At 44.2% G+C, this 21,281-nt stretch overlaps 1 protein-coding gene across 1 annotated transcript; it reads left to right on the top strand.

The window, feature by feature from the left end:
* Window positions 1-1,344: 1,344 nt before the first annotated feature.
* Window positions 1,345-19,459, top strand: LOC148838695 (uncharacterized protein C14orf132). The gene is made up of 3 exons (XM_088910453.1): window positions 1,345-1,906; window positions 13,952-15,251; window positions 17,891-19,459. Exons 1-2 carry the CDS (start codon window positions 1,880-1,882, stop codon window positions 14,168-14,170), a joined length of 246 nt encoding a protein of 81 aa, XP_088766579.1. The 5' UTR covers window positions 1,345-1,879; the 3' UTR covers window positions 14,171-15,251; window positions 17,891-19,459.
* Window positions 19,460-21,281: the final 1,822 nt, after the last annotated feature.

The raw sequence follows: 21,281 nt of genomic DNA, 5'->3' as shown, positions 1-21,281 counted from the left end.
GCAAAGGAAGAACTCATGATGTATTGTCCCCTTACTGATGACATCCCCAGTATGCTAGAGACGGGAAAAGCACACACTGGGCTTCTGAAGTGTCACCTCTGGGCTCTTATGAAGACGAATGAACGAGGAAAATACACACAGTGAATTATCTTCTGTTAAGACGCCAGGATTTTTTCCCCCGCTTCTGATATATGATGCATATTTTATCGGAGGTCTATTTTATACCGCGATAAGAGGAGGCCAGGAAGAACACTTGTCCAAAACACCTCCCCCCACCAGACATGCTGTGTTTACAAGACATTTTCAAGCAAAAGAAAAAAACAGACGTATCGGCGATAGTGAAACTGTATGTTTGAATTGCTTATGTAAGAATTCATGGTAGTTTCTGTCGCTAGGAAATTAAAAATATACACTATTTTATACAGTTATACAGAAAGGAATATACAGAGAAGTTTAAAGGGGGATGAGGGAAGTATTCAAAATCTTCAAAGACAGTGACAGTCAACCCAGCGGAACTTCTGGGGGAAACACTGACCGCACTGACCAATGAAACCGACCGGACACACTGACAACGACAGGTGGAAATTACAGTATGCGGAAGTGTATTTAACACCGAGAATAGAAGATGTACAACATTCACTCCTATACAGGAGGTGAGGTACTCGGTTCAGTAAATGGGGAATTCACATTTTCACAAAATTGCGGTTTAGAACTGAGAGTCCTTTTGTGCATTCACGTTTTATCCCGGCGAGAACTGGGAATTCACATTAATACGATTGATACATTTTTTAATGAGTATCCCGAGAAAGACAGCAGAACTCCACAATGAAAAAATACAGGAAGGGGTACCCTGATCTATGTTATTCGATGCGGTGCAATGGACTATAAACCACTTTGCAAAATATTGCATTCCCATTTCTTCTCCGGCGGCGTGCGCTAATTCCCCCCTTAATGTACCAAAGCAATTTAACACATGAATTCTCTGACACGGATCGACAAGCTTGTACAGTTCTGCAGTCCGGCGATGCTATGTTCACTCTCCATGAGCCGCTCTCAAATATCACCTCTGGGGGGCCGTTACTCGACTCGACAAGGCGCAACTTGATTCCACGACCCTGTCGCTTTTAGTGCAGTTCCCACCCCGGCCTGGATAGGGGGTATTTGAAGGGTAGGGCGTTGCAGACGGGCTCCGACGGCCAGAACGCCATTGGCTGTGCTTGTTGGAACGTTAATTAAGGAGTGAAACTGTGCATCTGGGCGTCCCCGGGGCAGCCAGATCGCAATCTGCGAGCATCGAGTATATCGCAGTGTCAGAAAAAATACAGACCACCGTACAGAAAAAGTGTGCGTGCGCGTACACCGTGTCTCTATATGCGCACACACGGGCGTATGTGTGATAAGAGTGATGACGGGCGCAAGTGTGGCTAAGGTGTTTTCGAACTGAATTCTCACACCTGCCCTAAGCACCTGTCTGGGAATCATTCTGTATTTGTTGGTGTGTCGAGCGACGACGATCTTGCAGCATTCGCATTTAGCACCCCTCCCTACTGCATCCGAAGAAAATTAAAACATCAGGACAATTAAACGGTATTATCCTCAAGCAACCGGGGGGGGCGGCGATAAAGGGTGAGAGTGAGATTTGTTGAGCTGCCAGAGAAAACTTGCATCAATAAATCCTGCCAGGCTGCTCGCCCGCCTTGCAGCGGGGCTCGCTCTCAAAGCTGTGCGAGACCTCCGGACTTCACAGTGCGGAGTCCCGGCGAGAGGAGCAACACCGCTGTGCCGCCGCCACCCTTCGACAACGCAGCCCCCTGCTTAATCTTTCATCCGCGACTCCGTCTCCCTGCCCCTTCTGGCGTCGTGAAAAAGGAGCCACAGAATGGAACTGTCTCTCATGGCTGCGCAGGTAAGGCTCTGATGTCCGTCCGGACCTGGCTACCCCCGTGCCTCTCCTGAACAAGTCGTGCTGTGCTTCACTGTAGCATGCTGCGGTTTATTCGCGGGTCTGCCATTTCCCGACCGTCTATCTTCGGTCACCCATAGGCGCGTTACAAATTCTGTAGATACGCAGACACACACTGCAGTATTTCATGAAGTGGTTTCTCACCGACTCTGAACTCCTGAGAAGATGTTCCCGCGAACGAGCGCGTTTCGTCTCTCGTCAGGTCCAGACACAAGCAAGACGTTTTGGACGGTATTGTATCAGTCGGTTACGGTTCAGGCTTGCTGTTTTTGTTTGCTTTTAAAATCGGCGTAGTACTGCCGTGAAGCCGAGAGGGAGAACGCTAAAACTAATCGTGCATCACTGTCAATTGATGTTATGCTTAATTATTTTAATTAGCTTTTTTTCCGGTAGTCTTCACAAATAGTACATTTTCAACAAATGAATGTTGATGGGGGTTTCTTCTAAGTTAGGCGCGCGTGTTTTAACGCGTATTATATGAAAAGATCTCAGGTCTTCTGGGGCTTTTAAACAACTGGAATTTTGATCCACTCCAAACACGTGATTTTCACAGTCGGATAGTTAAGTTTCTAACTCGAAACCGTCTAAATCGAAAACTGTTTTCTGTGTGGCTAATTGGGGTTCCTCTTGCTGGAATAATCAACCCTGTTCAACTTTTTGCTCCTGTGTAGGCACAGTTAGTCGATTTTTTTCAAAACCAATAATGCACGTAGATTCCTGCTGAAACCCTAGTTAATAACAACTAGGGCCCTTTATCGATCTCCACGGAGATGCTAACTGTAAAGATGGTAAGACAGGGGTCTCAGTTCCTGGAAGGCTTGGTATCTTCGTATTTTTGTTCAACCACATTCTCTGTTACATAGCTGGTCTAATTTAATGAGCTGCATACATGTAATGCAGTACATCTGTCCAGGCTCTGAGGTACCTTAGAGGTAAGTGTACCTTTAATGAAGTGAATGCCTGGTGGAGTCAGCTGTGAATGTCCCACAGTATATATGACTAATTTAGAAAATCATTAGGCTAATTGTGAAATTGATTACTGAGGTGCCAACACAATACGAGGCTGTGCAGGGAATGTCTTTACAACTCCTGCTGCAAAAGCCTTCAGAAACCTAAGCAACTGAGACAAAGGAGCTTTGCGTCTTCTAGTTAAAACAGTGAAAATCCAGAAACAAGGTCTTTATTGGGCAGCTCGTTCATAATGGCTTTTTTAAATAGGAAAAGAGTGTTGATAAGGATAAGTGGTTTAAATAATTGTAACGGCACGATGGCCAAAAATTGATGTGAAACTGGACCCTATGCGGTAGCAGGTTTGATATCAAGCACTGGGTTTGAGAGAGAGCCGGGTGTACTTAGCTGAATCGTAGGATCCAAAATTGTAGTCCAAGGGAAACGCAGGTCAGGAAGCCAGAGATTCAAGAGTCGAACAGCAATCAAGTAAACCTGAGGACGTTAACTAGGAGCTCCGCTGGGATACCCAGTACTGAGCACTGTGGTGGTGGTAAAGAGCCCTCAAGCACTCTTGAGAACCGAGGGGTGTGACTGGATAATTAGATTCTATGCCCGCGTTTGCGGGAATTGGAAGGGGCTTGTTTCTGATTACGGGGGGCCGTGACAATAATTCTCCAAGGTGTAACAATCGCCTGCCCATGACCACCCGTCACGAGGACTTGTGTAGAGCCCAGGAAAGTACGAGGCAGGGACAGTAAAATCCCCATAAAGTAGAATCCTGAATGGAATGTCTTTGACCAACTTCTCCACCTTTCTAAATGTGCTGTCTTGAAAAACCAGGATCCCGAGTGCAGAAGAGTTAGAGGAACCGCAGACAAAGCAAAGAACTCCGAGCACAGACAGAAGAGCACAAGCTGGAGAGTGTGACCTCGCTGTGGGAGTCAGGAGAGTAAAGAAGCCCCAGGCTCAACACACAGCGAGGGAGGAATCTGGACATTCTGATCGAAGCCGGATCAGGAGGAGATCTCCTGGAAGATGAAAGGAAAGAGGAATTCAGGAAGGGTCAGAGGAGAGTGTTGGATAGAATCTTGGGGAGCCCTTCGTCACTTTCATTTTTTATTCTCCTTAAATACGGTAAATGACATGGTAAAGACTGAACAGGCACATGTCTTCTGTTGCAAAGAGAGAAAAAGGGTGCCTGTTAATTTACTGAGTGAGCAGAAAAAAAATCTAGCCATCTGCTAGGATTCTTATATTTTTTTCAAAGCAGCACTATGGTCTGCTCTCCATGACAAGTGGAAAATGAGCAGATACAAACTGTAGTTAATTTCACTTGAATAACAGCTGCACTCATATTGATTTGTAGATTTGTAGTGATTGCTTAAAACAAATTTCCTGAGAGAAAATGAGCCACCGTTAAAATTAAGAGGCAAAGGAGGAGATGCTGGTTATGGATTAAAGGAATGCTTTTTTAATGTGTTTTCCCCCAGAAATCCTTTGCGTAATGTAAATTTGCAATTAATGCAGCATCTCCATATTTGAGCCACAGTAAATGCCACAAAGGAAAAGACATCGTCTTGGAATAACTATGTAGGCTGGATCTAGTGTGGCAGAGCTGCTGATATGATTGCCTATTAAGACGTTCCTAAGACCTCCGGCTGCTGCCTGTTAATCAGATTGCAAGCTTCTACAGTTTTCCTTAAGGGCAACATGGAAACACCTGTCGTACATGCAAGGCAGAAACACAGTTCTGAAGCTGAGCACCCGATTCTGTGGATCTTTTCTAGATAGATAGATACTTTATTGATCCCGTGAGGGAAATTGCAGATTCTAGATCTAGGGGATGCAGCCTCAGTGTGTTAACTAGCTCGTAGTAAGAGTGTGTTCAGATGCTGTCATGGTTAAGACTGGTACCTCACAAACAAAAACAAGAAGAAAGCTTCCCAAAGTTCACCACAGCTGGTAAGCATTCTTGAAGGGCAGGCTGCCTCAAATGGCAAATTAAAATTACCGCACAAACTAAAATGTTGTTGTTTTTCTCTGCCTTTCACAAACCCTCAAGAAATAGGCCTGGTATCAAATCATTATTTGGTAGGCAGTTGTTCTATCTATCTGAAGAAATGCCGAGCGACACCTTCTTTATTTTGTGCAAGGACTGCTTGTGAAAGAAAATGTGGATAACAAAAGGTAGCACTCCCTTTTCTGGCCCTGAGCCTTGAGTAAATTCCTGACCGTTTCTTCAAAATACAATATCAAGCTCGTGAAATACAGAAAGTTCTTTTATTTTATAATATGTAGTCTACATTTTTAGTTGTTACAGATAGACAGAATTATATTTGGGCATATTAATGGCATTATCTCTGGCCATACCAAAACCTTGTATGAAATGACGATGAGCGAATATCTGTATCTTTCGGAAATGGAACTTCTTTTTCTGGCTGATTTCTGCCAGAAAAATTGCCACTCCGGTGACATTTGTGAATTATGTAAATGTCCAGAGAAGGACGATGAGTTTCCAATTAATAGAGAAGAGCAGGAGGTCACTGAAGCCTTTTTCAGCTCTTTTCTTACATCTCGGGGAATTTGATGAACCATTGTTGCTGTTAAAATCTGGGTAATAGATATTTAATCACTTTTTTTTCTTAGATCGTTAATTATCAAGTGATAGAAAGTTAATTAAATTCTTAATTTAGGACACCATGGCATACGTAACTGAATGTCTTTTCCAGTTTCCTGTACAAAGTTGGTATCATTTTTTTTCTTTCTCCTTAATGTTCCTTTTTGGAAATATTTCAGAGTCGGGCTCATGTTAACAGAAGACTTGCATTAGTTTGCAAAATAATAATCTGTACTTCCAGAATAACTCAATCAGTAAGCACTCCGGATCAATGTGCAGGTGACACATGGTTCTGAGGACCGAAATCAAGAAACTAGTCTTTACACAAAGAGTTGTAGGGAACCAGAACAAAGTGCCGAGCCAGATCGTCTAGGATTCGTCATGAAATGAGCAGGTGAGATCCTCGGAACAATCGGCAGCAAGTGAACAGATGATAAAGATGGGTCTCCTCTCATCTGACCTCTTCTTTGTGTTTCTAAGTCGCTATATTCCAGACTGAGCCAGTTGTGAGTCTGGGCTCCATCAGTAGTTGAATGGGTCCATTATTTCCCAACCAGCAGCACACAGCTGGATGTGTTCCATGGCAGGCCACTGTATCTCCGCTCGCATGTTTCACAGCTGGCCACGTTGTGAGGGTTCCAGCTGGCCAGGGTGCCCTCAGCTTGCTGAGCAACAGCACCCCCTATGGCCTGCCGCCACCTGTAAGCCTGCAGTGCCGTCAGCGGGAGATGCACCGCTCCTCCAGCTGATGCTCGATCTCCTGTAGGCCCCGCGGCCCTCCCTCCGACAGGTGTGCGCCTTGGAGAACGGGCAGCCTCCTCACCCCCCCTGCTCCCCGCGCCGACGATCATTACAGTCAGAAACAGCCGCAGCCCAGAGGTCATGTGACATTTGCTGTATCCCAGAAGTCACCTGACCGTTGCCTCGCCGCATCCCAGAGGCGGTGTGAGATTTTGAAATAAGGGGCAGTAAACAAAGAAAGCTGGCAGTTCCCATTATCTGTCTCTGAAAACTGAGAATGTAGTGGGGAAATCGCTGCATTTTCCAGTAGATAACAACAGGATCAATCATTTAAGGCTAAACTTTAACCTCCCAATACATTTCCAGTGTTTTGATGTCCTCAGACGATCTTTTCCTGCAAAGTAGAGTGTCGTTCTCAGCACAGATGGGAAAAGAGTCACCCAACGCCAGTTTCCCTGCCAGGAAGTTTGCATGTCACTGGGAGTTTGGGTAAGCTCTCCCGTCCTGTGTGGAAATCACAGCAGAACAGATCAGCGTTCTCGAATGCCAGCAACACAGAGACGTGGCTCTGTGTCATGTACGGACGGCAGAGGCATTAAAAGTAATTTTCATGTAGCACTAGATGGTTGAAAGCCTACTAGAGAAAAGGTTTGTGGGGGGGCTGTGGTTTTGTGGATAGTAAAACAAACTGCTGTTTTCACTAACAAATTACAGCAAAATGACGTGACCATAGGAACTATCGATTAACATCCCGTTCCACCACTCTCCGTTGAAAGGAACCCTAGATATCAATACTCTTTATTTTCAGTTTCATTAGAACGGTCCACAGCACACTGTGTACGTTGGAGCGTGTGGACTGTGAGCCAATATGCATATAGATGGGACTGTACTGTTTCTGTACAGACCGAAACAGTTCGCTGTTCTTTAATCCCTTGTGATTTCACTGATAATACTGAATACCCCAAACCCACTGACAAGTCACTGATCTACTGTGAAGTTATCATTATGCCACTCACCTGAACTTGCTTGAGCCTCTGTGCTCCCTGCACTTAAGATCCACTTAGAAGCCTGGAACATGAATGTAATAAACAGTTCTGTAATCTAATCAATTCTTATGATTTTAGTTTGACGGTGACTCTACTATAATCTTAAATTAATTGTTGTAAGGGATACTTTAAAGCAGACTTCTATTTTTTTCAATATAAAAAGCCTATATAAGCACACCAGGGGCATCTTTCTCCTAACTGCCAGGGATGACTTATTGTCACTGCAGCCCCAGGGTTCATGAAAACACATAAATCATTCCTGCTGACACGAGTGGAGCTGTTAGACCATAAGATCACTGTTTTGAAAAGTAATCCCGAGAGCCCATCATATAATTCTTCTGTGCTCCAAGAACTAATGGGCTTAAAGCATTAATAATGAAGCAAAATGAGTCACTCTTCATCAGCAGCTGAGGAAGATCACAGAAGCATTCAGGGTGAAATCTGCTCAAGATAAGAGAAAGTGGAAAGGACTTGGAAACATGGATTAGCCCTTAACATCTCATGTGCCCTCTGTCTCTGCTCCTGTACTACTTCCCAGTCAACAGCAGAGTCCTGCAGTGTCTGGATTTTGGAGGAGGGTGATGTCACTTCTGCAACTGGCACTGCGCACTGAGCCCTGAACTCCTGCCACCCATGTCCATCATGTAGTCTTCAGTGCTACCCTGTCACGGTTATTTTCACATGCAGTTGAGTTAAATGCCCCGTGATTAATCGAGCTGAATTAAGCAGTTGCACTGTGTGCATTCTGCCGTTTGACATCTAGGAACATCCTATTGCCTGCATGTCAGTTTCTTTAATTAATGGAACAAGACAAAATCAGATCCCATTTCTCAGTTTTTTATGTCGTAACTGTGGGATGGTAGTGTTAAGAAACAAATAGCTTTAATTTGAAGAATGTCTGTAGCCACTGGTTTAACATGGAGGCCTCTTACATGGTTCAATTCTTATTTATTTTAAGATAGTTCTTTAAAGATAGTTCATGATTCAATTCTCTTTTATCTCAAAGATAGTTAAAGAGGGTATTTTCAAAGCCTCCAGCAATGTCAGTCTGTAAAATACATGTTTGTGTCCAGTCCCATAGCCCAGTATGAGTCACAGGTCACAGGAAAAGGTCACTTGGACAATTACTTTCCTCAACAGGACTCTGCAGTACCATGCTGAAAACACCTGAGCCCGCGAGCCCAAGGTCACAGTTTAGTGGAAAAGCTGCTGAAAAAGTAAGAAGCAACGTACATCCATTCATTACCGGGCAGCTATCTCGTCCTGGTCATCCTCACAGCAACTGGGAAGTTCTCCCCGAAATAGAGGGAACAGGCAGATCTATAGCCTGGAGCTGGAATGAAAGTTCATAAGGATAAAACAATCATCATGGTTCCCTGCAAGATCTGGAGCCCAGTGACATAGCACTTTAACTTCCCAGGTTTCCCGTATGAAAGAGGACCTACATGTTTTTGTTCTTTAGTAATGAGTATCACCGTCAGCCTATCTTCTCAACACCTCTCGCCTTCCACAGCTCCATGCTGAAGAAGTGCTTTCTGAGCAGAGGTCATTACCTTTGTCATTGCTGAGTTTATGCACATCTGATGGAATGCTGCACACGAGCTGTGACTTGGCTTTTCTAATGGTCCTTGATGTGTTGTGGACACCTTGCAGACTAAATAATTACATCTCCCGATGCAGTCAGGGATGTCATTAATAGTCTGCAAAGGAAAACAGCTGGCACTGCTTCTCCGTAGCGGGTCACGAGTTGTCAGCACAGTTGGAGGAGAGAAAAAAAACCTGTTCTGCCGTTCGAAAAATGAGCATGCAATCGAACATTTCCAAAATGGCCTCAATTTAGCAACCTCGAATGGCTTTCGGCGCTCCAGGCTTTGTGTGTGGAGGAGTCATGTGGGGTTGTGCTCAAATTCTGCAAAAAGGGCCTAGAAAACCTACTGATGCTTCCGGTGATAAATCATCATTATATAGCGATAATAAATTGCACTGTAGGCGGGTGTCCTTCAGTTTGGAATAAAATAACTTCCTTCACAGAACTTTTATTTTTCTTTAGCTCTTTAAAAGAATTACAAAAAGAGAGATTGAGCTTTGCAGCCAATGTGACATTAGGTAAAATTTAAATCAACATTTGCATTGGTTTTCTATTTTAAGTGGAAAATACAGCAGTAATGGAACTGTTCCCCTCAGGTGTTTGTACACTGTAAGATAATTTTCAGACAATGCAGCACACAGTGAGCAGGGGAGATGGGGACTGCGTGTAATTAAGGCTCTACTGTCTGAGCCCCAGAGGTTTTGCTAACGAGCCAGTGCTTACACAGTGGTGCCACAGTACAGTTTGTCATGCAGGTCGAGTACCTGAGATGACAGGCTGTAAAAATGTATGCTGAACCGAGATGAACCAGTCTTGTCATTTGAACACACAAAATCAATGAATTGACCCTGTTTATTCTTTTCATTCTATCCAGGGAAAAAAACAACAACTTGTGCTTCAGGGTACTGTATGGTTGCAGAAATTGCAGAAGCAGCAAGAAGAAATAAGGGAAAGAGAAAATACATTACATAACCCATAGTTCCCTATGAGAGATGAGAAACGACAGCATGGACAGAGATCAAGAGTGTTTAATCCCTTTGGAAAAACAGAGTGATCTTTCCAGCTGTCCAATGATCCAGAAGGAGAGAATAATGGAATTAATGTAGTTCTCATCTGCATCTCTGCCACCCCTCTAAGGAAAGGGATTGGATAGATTGAGGCCAATGTTAGATCTGAGGTTCAGTACAGAGTTTGAAGCACAGTGGAAAAACTGTTTACTGCATTATCATTCTGACCCCCCTTATTTGGCCTAACATCTTAGCATTTGTGTAGATCACAGCGTTGGTTCTTATTCCAAATGCATTTTTACCATTATGCACTTATCATGCAGTACACACAAACTCTTGCAATTTCAACATCCTCAGGAATCATACAGTTTTTAATGCTGGATTCAAGCATGAATAAGAAATTTATTATAGGAATTTTTTGCTACTCTGGGCAGTGCTGCAGGTCTGTCTTTTAAAGACTGTGATCTGTGTCATAACCCTGAAATGAGAATTCCCACTGCTCCCAGATCCGTGGTACGTTTTCATGGTTAAAGATTCTACGCTAAATTGAGAACGTGTGCTGTATTCCTGATGTGGCTGGGACTGTAATCCACTGCAATGTGGTGAATGCTGTTTTTTTAAAAAACTCACGGTCAATCCACTGTAGTTTCATAGCGAGTGTTGTTGTCTTGCAGCCTTTCGAAAGAAGGAATTATGCAAATAGGGGGCAGCAAACCCAAATAGGTCTGAAAATCAACACAAAGTCCTTATCTTATTCGGTTACTGGAGTTTCTTTGTGAAGTGGATGTCCGCTGTGGAGAATAGTCGCCCGTTTTTTTTTGTCAAAAAGGTCCATCAGAGCTGACTCATTCTAACTGGCTAACAAGCCAAAGCTTACAGCACACACAATAACAGAATCAAACAATTACCGAATGTAATGTAATGCAGAGCAGGATGGGATCATTAGCTAAATGGAGCTGCAAGGCAGCCTCCTTCTCGGGTTTCTCATGATAAAGTCATTATCCAGCTGCAGGGAGCCTGTGAAACTTTGGAACTCCCAACGCAACAACAAAAAAAGGATTATCAGCCAAAGTGAACAGTTATTACACAAACGCGTCTAAAATATTTCACCAGGTTTCATTTCAGAATCAATTTGATACCTGTGAAATAAGATCAGATCACTTTATTGGCCATATACCATTTCTTGCATTAGGAATTTCTTTTTGCATCCCCCAGCTTGCTCTCCATGAGACACACAGACTCACAGACACACAGGGAGAGAAGCTTGGGGTCAGAGCGCAGGGTCAGCCATTTATATGGTACTGCTGGAGCAGCTGGGGTTAAGGGCGTTGCTCAGGGGCCCAATGGAGTAGGATTCCTCTGCTGGCCGCAGGAAGGGTAACCTTCCAGCCACAGGCGCGGATCCTTAGCCACAGAGCCACCGCTCCGCCCAGTGGTCTTTGTTCTCAGCGCACACTGAGCATCGTCATGCCAGGGCGATAATGATCTCGCCCTGCTGGAACCAGCTTCTACCTCCTAACTGGGCCGTTCTCCGCGGAAATTCTTTCTCAGCTTTTCGATTGTTCTAAAAAAAACTCTGCGTTTTTGACGTGGCGTGCCTGCCAACCAGTGCAATCACAAGCTTTACTGAACTGCAGCAGAGCAGTAATAAGTCAAACAAAGCCAGCTGTTTAATTCTGAAACAACTGTCTCGTATTTTAAATTAGTTATTGGTGAGCACTGTGTCTCTTTTTCATCTTTTTAGACCTTAGAAGTTAAAAATTTAATAGCAAGATTCTGAATAACCAAATATACATTTCTCAACTTCTGTGATTTCAGCAGCCAGAGCAACTACACAGCTCAAAGTTTTGCCTTAAGAGAAATAGTAAGTTTTGAAGTACTCATAGCACCAGATTTCCTGACATTTCTATGCCCTAGGTATGAAAATCAGCTCTCTGACAAATCTTCTACTTCAGGCCACTCCAACTCACTTCTTGCAGGATTATCAGAAATCTCAGAATTCAGCTCCAAGACACCAACAACTCTAGAACAAGCTACACAATCATGTCTTAAATTCACATCTTCTTCATTTTTACTTGTGTCCACAAGTCAATGTCAGTAGTACTGGGCTGACATGATCGATATCTGATAGGATTTCAAATGCTTTTCTCAAGTTATCTCTGACTGTGATATTCCTTTAAGGTGAGGAAGTATCCTAGGAGCTCTTTGCTGAATTGATTGAAGTGCAGATCTCAGCTCTACAGCATTGTGCTCTTCCATCTTATGTTATAACAGTAGAGGCACTCTACTGTTATTTTTCAAATTTAGGACATGCCCTCCTCTGTAGTGACTATACAGTCTCTCTGCCAGAAATAATGCATTGCCTATGAAAAAAAACAACTTTTTCCCCTTTTCATTACCGTAGTTTCAGATGCTAGTCTTGCATGAATGAATTCATGCTTCGCTGATCAAAATGTCTGTGGCTGTAACTTTTCAACCCAAGGAAGCTCGCTCAAGGTTGTGTAGTCTTCACTGCCCTGTGAGACCAAGAGAAGACAGAGCACAGGGCCGTTCGAGCGCAGGTAATCGCCTGGCATGACTAGAAGCTCCAGGACATACCTGCGGTATATTTTGACACATGTCCGAGCAGAAGAAAGAAAGTCGGTGTGAAAAGCCTAGTGAGCATACGAAGAGACGAATGTGTCAGGACCGCTTTTGAAGAAGAAGCTTGATGGCTGCCGGTTGTATGATATATTTTTATTTTTGTGTCCGCTCCACTGAACCTTTCTGCTGCTTGGCGAGTGAATGGGGGTTCTGGCCTTTGCAATGGCACGTTGCTGGGAGAAATCTTGCAGAAACGCGGACGGCTGGGAGTATTGATCTGGCATTGCCCCCTGAACAGGCTTCTTCAAGCGGCAGCAGGCGATTGACTGCCAAAGGTTATAGCCAGCAGGCATAGCAGCCTGCAACTCACCAGTGGCAGCCCACCGGAGCTCAGCTCAGGAGCCTGGCCAGTACCTGGAGGCAAGACCTCCTGTGAATGCTAAGGCTGCTGCTGGAAGAGGTGTTAGCGAGGCCAGTAGGGGGCGCTCACCCTGCAGTCTGGGTAGGTCCTGATGCCCTAGTGATGGAGACACTATACTGTAAAAAAAAAAGCACTGTTCTTCGGATGAGATGTAAAACCAAGGTCCTGACTCTCCATGGTCATTAAATATTAATTGAAAAAAGTAAGGGTGTTATTCCTGGTTTAAACATTTAAACCTGCGCCGTACGGTAATTGTATCCCAAAACTGAGTCGGTCCGACCTAAAGTTGTAATCAAGGATTATTGAATGTCACTCTCTTGCATGGGCGTTGATCACTGGTCTTGATTGTTTCCCAATCATACTTTTTGGTTTGGGGAATATGTCAACATCTGATGCCAAGAGAAGTTCATATGTAGATCATGGAGATGCTCAGTGGACACCCCAGGTAGGGTTTGGGTTAGCATTCATACTGTAATTAGACCATTTTTAAGGTCAGGGCTGGATTTTGGGGCCCAATTCAGGTTTAGGATGAGTGATTTCTTGCTCCTATCTGTATTTGTTTTCATAAACTCTCTGGTGCCTGGATGGCGTGGTGCTCAGAGCATTATTTGTATCCCAAAACTGAGTTGGTCCAATGTAAAGTTGTAACCAAGCATTACTGAATGTCATTCACTTGCATGGGTCCTGGTGTCCTGGCCAAATTTTCCCATTGACCTTTATGCATCAGGGCCTCCTAATAATCCCCCTCTCTGAACTGGCTTCATCACTCTGCTCTCCTCCCCACTGAGAGCTGATGTGTGGGGAGCGTTCTGGGGCACTCTGGCTGCTGTCGCCTCATCCAGGTGGGGGACCAGAGGAGGCAGGAGACAGGTGGAGATGGGAGAATGCATTTAAGACTGAGAACAGGAGGCACTTCCTTACACAAAGAGTTGTGGATGTATGGAACTCAGAAATAACTGTCTGCTCCTGAGGAACTGAGCCGCATGGGCCTCTTCTTAGGCGCTTTCATTCCTTTCCCCTTTTCCCTCTCCCAGCACTTCCCGGCTGTGAGCGGGGCCTTCCTGGACTCTCCGTACAACGGCAGCACCTCCCTGCAGACCTCCACCTCCAACCTGGAAGCCAGCTTTGCCCGGCCGCCGGAGCCCGAGGAGGAGCCCAAGATCTCCAGCGACGCCATCTGGCTGTGGATCGCCATCATCGCCACCATCGGCAATGTGGTGGTGGTGGCCGTGGTCTGTGCCTGTACCTTTTAAGAGCCCTTGGCCCACCCAGCCACAAACACCACCCCTGTTTTCGTAGCTTAGACTGACTGGTCTTTCAGAGCAGCCCAGTGTGCAGAGCTTCCACCTTCTCATCTCGTATCTCCCCTGGACCTTGGCTTCCAGTCTGTCGCTCTGGGCCGAGGGGAGACAGTCAAAACCAACTTCCCAGGGAAGATGCCCCACTAACCATTGCCTACGAACGGCTTTGGTATTAATTAAATATGGATGATTCATTTCAGAGTCTTATTCCCTCGTCGTGAGCAATAGGTGCAGTGTATCCGATGCCGACCTGGTGTGAAAAAGAACAATTCGATGCTCTGACCCCACGGAAACTGGCAGTGAAGGTCGTTTTTAGAAAGCGGGATATCCGAAGGCCTCACGTTGTTAGCGCGAGTGCGAATCTCGGCGACGTACTGTGTCTGACACTTCGACTTTGCAGCTGCGGAGAGGATTAGCCTTGAAATCCTCTTAACACATCTCGCCAATTACAAAAAAAACACATTCCAAAGTCTGATTTGGCATTAGCTAGCATTAAGAAACATATAATGCCGGGTAAGAAGCCTGGAAGCTAGGAACCTTCAGAGCGAATACAATTAAAATGGTTTCCAGAGCAAGCACTGTGGCGGACTTTTTCTTTCTTGAAGGAAAGAATCTATTTGAGTACATACGTAGATGTTTGTAAGTGGAAATCTAAGATAATCCGAGGGGGGAAAAAACAAGATAGGAATTCCTTTGAACATAAAAAGTCTGTAGTTTCTGGCATGTGGTATTTTTAAGACCTCTAGCGATTTCAAGATTATTTTTTTAAATCGGGGCAGGAGGCTTTGGGACTTTGCTGGGCTGTTTGAGGTTGGCCATCTCCCAAAGCCTTTTGCTGTCCTGGGTGGAGCTGTGGGCTTTCTAAGGGCTCCGGAAAGGCACTGGCACCCACTGGCCTGGGCACACAATGGTACCCACCCTCTGCCTTGGCACACAAAGGGCAGTAACTCGGGACAGCAGTACCCTTCCAATGCCCTTCACGGACACTGGACTGATGGCAGTCCAGTAAAGGCAGATTCTGTGGCTCTCTCAGGTACTGTATGTAAAGATGCCGCTTTTCTTGTTACACCTTCAGAACATAAGAATGGTTACAAACAAAAGGGAATCATTTGGTCATCTAACCTATTTGATAGATAGTAGCTGATTGATCCTAGGATCTTATCCAGCCTTGACTAGAAAAACAAGCCAGGAGATCAGTTTCAGCTTCATGGCTGAGGAGCTTATTTCATACTGTACCCCCACCACTCTTTGTCTCACAAGATCATTATGTTGTAGTCATGAATTGTTTGATAGGGATTTGAAGAAGCGCCAATAAACAAGGATTACAATGGACAATTGTAAATCACTGGGGATTTGCTGATGTGATTGAACAGGCATTAGTCTGTAGCTGTGTGTACTGGACTCTGTTTACATTTACAAGAGAACAGTCCTTCCTATTTAACACATGTACATGTGCATACTTAAAAACACAACTTTTTCAGGAAGTTAAAAATGTCATGAGATACACGCTGTGTTGAAAGAAAAAACCCACACAACTAAAATACAGCCATGCAAGCCCTGATTAAATCACCTGATGTCCCAAAGAGTCTGTAAACATTAAGATCATCCCCAGCTCACAGAGAGACTGTACAGTGTTCTTCTAGGAAAAAATCAAAGCAGATGCAGCTATGATAAGCATCCTACTTTGTACTGTTGAGCTCTTGTTATGCTGTAGTCTCTCATGAATATACTGTATGTATTTTGTTAGGTCGTACAAGAAATGTTTAATCTCGTATGCATTATCACTTGAACATATCCGGAAATTCAAAATTCTGAGAACATGCAGAACAGTGCAAAAGGTCACAGATCTAAAATAGCTATATTTTCTAGTACATGCTATACAGAGCACGAAGGACAAGGAGGAAACCTCCTAAAAATACCAGTCCCCAGATCTCACACTGAGATGGATTCGGAAGAAGATTCCAAATATTAACAGGCAACTTGGGGAACACACTAAACACACATCGAATTCTGGCATTTAGGGAATGTTTTGAATTTGCAAAAGAGTTACTAAAACACTACTTGTTTTATTACAGTTTTTATGTTTTAAGTTATCACCATCAGAAGTGATGTTTTCCATGTACTGGTCCTTCTTTAGTGGCAGCCTTTGAGGAGGTTGAGGAGGTATACGAATGTTATTAGCACAAAAATACATATTTTTTTAATTCACTTTTTTTTTTAAGTTGGAAAAACACAAAGGTACGTTCAGAAGACATTTATGGAGATCCGTTCTTTGCCACTTTATCTAAAGAATTATTTTTCTTTTCTTTAGAAGGACGAACTGAGCAAGAGGGGAGAAAGGCCTCAGAAAATGCATTCAAGGCCTTAGAGTGGTCTGCTTTAAAAGACACTAAACGCTTCCTCTGCGTGAATCAGTCTTTTCTGAGGGAATCTCTGCGGCTTTGCTGACTGATTTTACATTTCCCCCCATCTCTTCGTGAGCCGGCTTTTGCCCTTTCTGCTCCTGTAGTTCAGCTTGGCAAGAGTGATGCCACTTGTCCTTGTCACAGTCTGCTAGTTCCCTCTGTGCAGTCTGCTAATTTCCACCTCCTCGCCACTCTTCTACACCAGAGGGCAAAAGGAGAACAGGATGTGACAGAGCAGCAGAAAGGTAGAAGCAGCAGAGATGAGAATGGTCTGTTCTAGGAGTGAGCTGTGTTTTTTTTCTAACTGAGAGAGGAAGAGATTGAGACGGCAGGAGCACACTCTCCTCCGTGACAGATGTAGCCGCGTGTATCTGAGTCAACCCCTCTCGGCCCCAGGGCGGGGGTAAACCTGCCTTCACACACTGTGAAGCACGAACTGTTCTCCCCCGTGTGCTCAGCCACTGTCCTGGTTGTGCTCTGCTCGGCTTTGCTCTTAATTTCCCGCTTAGCTGACCAGATCATGGCATGGGGTTTGTGGATGTCGAAGGCAGAGGGGTTTTGAGCTCTTCCAAGCTGCAAGGAGCTTCTGTGTCCGAGCTCTGGCTCAGATGGAAAAGTAGGGCAGCTGCTCTGGCACCTTCAGGGTGACGTGTTGAATACGCAAATTTCACTTGTGAACTTGTGTGCTCCCCGCACACATAAAATCGCCATTTAGTAGGGAGACACTAAGATGTTTTGTTAATCATCAAACACAAATACAAAGCCCACAAACTTTGCCCTGAAGGCCCTGCTTAACAAACATCTGGATAATATTAAGCACAGATGTTACCTTTTTTATTTGAATAGCATGAAAGACAAGAGGCAAGAGAGCCACAGTGGCTGAGGCCAGAGCTTGAGTTCACAGTATTGTGCAGCTCCTTTTAGATCCTGCAGACCACATCCCTGGAGACATTCTGTGCAAGTGGAAAACAAGACCCCTGTTCACTGGCCCCATAATATCAGAAATGGACTCTCTCTTCAAACCCTTGGGTTCTGATTTTTCATGGGCAGTGTGACATGTTTGTGTAGAAGCTGCCAGCGCTTCCTGATTAATTTGAGAAATGACCACCTTTTGTTAGCTGGCCTGCATCATGAGGGATCTGTGAGTTTTGCCACACAGCTGAAAAACAATCTTACCTCAGTGTTTCATCCTTGGGCAGAACAGAAGAGAGAGAGAAAGCATTCCTGTCTCCTCCGTTTATTGTGTTGTTTGCTTGTGTTTTTTTAGCCTCCGAAGATGAACTCTTGTCCGCTGAAGGGCACCCGAGGGTACAGCCCATTTAGAAATGCGCTCGAGTGGAATCGCTCAAGACCAGAACACTTCTTGTGGAGATTGTAGGGCATGAGCTCGGCAGAGTCGTTGTGCTTCTCATTCCAGAATGCCAGCCCGTTCGATGATCTTATTCACACAAAGCATGAGCTGACAGCACGTGAGCAGAGCACGTGAAAGATCAAGCCCCTGCGTTCTAAAACGCCAGAATAAAATATCCAGATGTTCCTGAAGAACAGCAGAAGACTGTACCATTGCAAGCGCAATGTTTCAAAACTCTGAGTTTGGGTTTTTTTTCTCTTCATGAGACACGGGTGAGGAACGAATGGGCAGCTGTGTTTTGCATGCTGGAAGAAACATCAGTAGCAGCCGGATGAGCACTTTCACCTTGGGCTTTTGCACATATAGCAGTAGCAGGGTCCTTCAGAAGCCAATCAGTGCTGAATACTGGAACAGGAGACTGCTGTGGGCAGCCTGGAGCTGGGCTCTGGGTCGACAGAGCTGTTCATCTGGACACTGGGACCCTGACAGGGAAGGTGCTCGGAAATGTACAGGTACTCAGCAGCCAGTGGTGGAATTTGCTATCAACAGAGGTTTTGGCCTGCATGTCACCCTCCATCCTTGTGGAGCTGTTTCCTTAAGCTCGTTCCCTGTGGTTCTGAGTAGAAAGTGGTTATTTTGTGCAGTGAAAGTGATATTGTCTTCAAACCACAGACACATATTTATATCATCTACATTTTGTGAAAAAAATGAATACTTTTGTTTCAGTGTCTTTTATTTGGTGATTTGCTTATTTTTGCCTTGCAAACTGCTCCAATGTCTTTAAAGTGTATTTTAGCCTGATTTGCTTACGACAAGAGCAGATGATTCTCTAATTGGGTGAAAAGCATGCTAACACATAGCTGCCATTTAACATCATCTTTTACACTCAAGACACGGACAGCTTCTTAACGTTGTAAATAGCAAATTACATAATACATTTACACATTTTCATAAGGCACTAAGTAATAGTTTTATTTTATCTGTTGTGGGTTTCATTAATATTGTGATTGTATTATTTGGACTAAGTTTTACTTTTGTTTCATCAGTAAAACAAAGTTAATTTGCAAGTCAAACTTCCAGCGCTGACATTGGACAGGGCTGTACTGAAAAGTTAAAACTATAAAGCACATTTGTACAAGCTTATTTTTTTAAATGCAGTGAAGTTAAATAACCGCACAGACTTATTAATGTGAGTCACAATGAATTATAGGAAAGTGGGAAAGCGTTTATTTTAGAATAGCATCCTAGTTCAATAACATGAGTGGGGCTTTTTTACATGTTAAGCTTTGTACTATTGTGAGGATTCTAAATGCTTATATTTTAAATTACACGTAATTACTAGGAAGTGAAAATGAGTTTAAAGTGCTTTAAAAATATGCTTAATTTCAATCAAATGAAAAGTTAAATAAACATTTTTTTCTTTTAATGTATAGAAGACGTATATCTTTATGGAGCATCTTTGAATACAAATAAAACGTAAAAGTAATAATGTTTGGTATCTGTATTTTATGATGGTGCGTTTTATTACGCGGCTTATAAAACCGGACTCAATGCAATGCGCCTCCTACTCAACTGAATCTATGCTAGGCTGTGACTGGGACTGAAGCTGAAATCCATCCACACACAGTGTCAATCCGACAGTAAATCCTATTCCTTCGCCTGTCCAGGCACCAGTGACCTTGACTTGCCGTCGGCTGCAAAGATCAGTAAAGATCGTTTTGCTCCCAACCATTTCTTGGACGGATGCAGTACGTCAGATTGTCCACAAGAGGTCTCCCTACCCCTACTCTATTTGTATCTCTTCGGTCGCGATCTTAAGAGGGGATGCCTTCAGCTCTGCCTCTCCTCCCATGTTGCATCATTCAGTACTGCTAGGTTTGCACTAGGTAGCTTGGCAGCATTACAGTATCTGAGCCCTGATTTAGAAGGAGGTAGCAGATATAATCTGTGTCTGCAGTTTAATGTCCTCATGCCCAAACACAGTTGAGTAAACAACTGATTTACAAATGTAGTTCTCACATGTGCAGCCAGCCTGCATTAAAGATTAGGATGGAGCTTCTGCAGTTTCACACAGCTCCCCAATATCAAATGGTGACACCCCAGAACAAAACAGAATATTCCACACTTTCCTCTGTCCTCCTGCAGGTTTGAGAAGAATATCACCCTGTCTTACATACTTTATATACCTCACCATCACTCCCTGCCTATGTTCAACCAGCCATGGTCTTGGGTACAGATGTGTTTGTGCCTGTTCCATTTTGTGCTTGATGTTTTGCCACGTATCTATTATGTTTGTGTTAAAGATGTTTTTTTCAACATGGGCGGAGTCTCTTAAACAGCTATAATTAACATAAAAGGGAACCGCAACCCACAGTTTCAAAAAACAACAACATTTTATTCTTTGCTTTAAAAAGGCATTACAAGACAAAGTCATCTTTTGATGCAATCAGAATCCAGCCTTCCGCAGTAATTTATGCTAGATTTTCTTTTCTATCCTTTCACCCAAAGCAGCAATAGAGTTGAACGTGGTTCTCGGAAATGGAGTTTTTAAAGCAAGTTCAGAGGAATGGCAGCAACCAAAGTTCTCTCACCTCTGCTGCTCTGACTCGGAATTCTCCATGACATCACTTCCTGAAAGCCCTCTCTCCTGCTCGCTCCCTGTATCCCTGCACAGTGGCCCCTTGGGTAACTCCTCTCTGCAGCAGGGTCCCAGCCTCCTCATCCTGGAGCCAAGCCACTTAAGACCAAAATCTCAGCCTAACTGCTCAGTAAACATTCCTCAATGCTTGAATTTCAACTGGGTCTTCGCCCATACGTGCACTTCAACAGTACACCCCCCCTGCCCCTCTGCCACTCTCCAGCCCTCAGCACAGTCAAGGATGGTTTGGCAGCACCTCTGTGCTGCATCCCCAAAACCGCATCAGATCTCAGACCTCAAATCATGGGGCAGCAAAGGGGTTTCTTTACGCTGACAGATGGAAAATCTCAGACAGGCAAAGAAAAGGGGCTTACAGGACTAAATGTAGCCTTGTCTCCTGGCCAACTGAATAGTCTCTAGGAAAGGGTCCTATCTGTTTTATAACCTTTACCAAGTCTCCATTAGGGCTGCTCCAGGCCCAAGGCTCCAAGCGACTCGGTAGGCCAGCGCTGGACTTGGTGTCAGTTAAGAATGACCTCACTGGAGCACCCAGATCTTCCATTACGAGGTCGACTTAATGTCTTGTGCGTACTGTCTGAAAAAAAAAAACCTTCTTGCTGTTTCTCAGTGAAAAGGAGGTTAGACATCATTATGAGGGGCCGTGTGGTC

The sequence above is a fragment of the Atractosteus spatula genome, chromosome 3 (genome assembly GCF_055471065.1).
Source record: "Atractosteus spatula isolate fAtrSpa1 chromosome 3, fAtrSpa1.hap1, whole genome shotgun sequence".
In the NCBI taxonomy this organism is placed as follows: domain Eukaryota; kingdom Metazoa; phylum Chordata; class Actinopteri; order Semionotiformes; family Lepisosteidae; genus Atractosteus; species Atractosteus spatula.
Note: the sequence above shows the minus strand (reverse complement) of the source record. Positions and strands in the feature narration are given on the sequence as shown.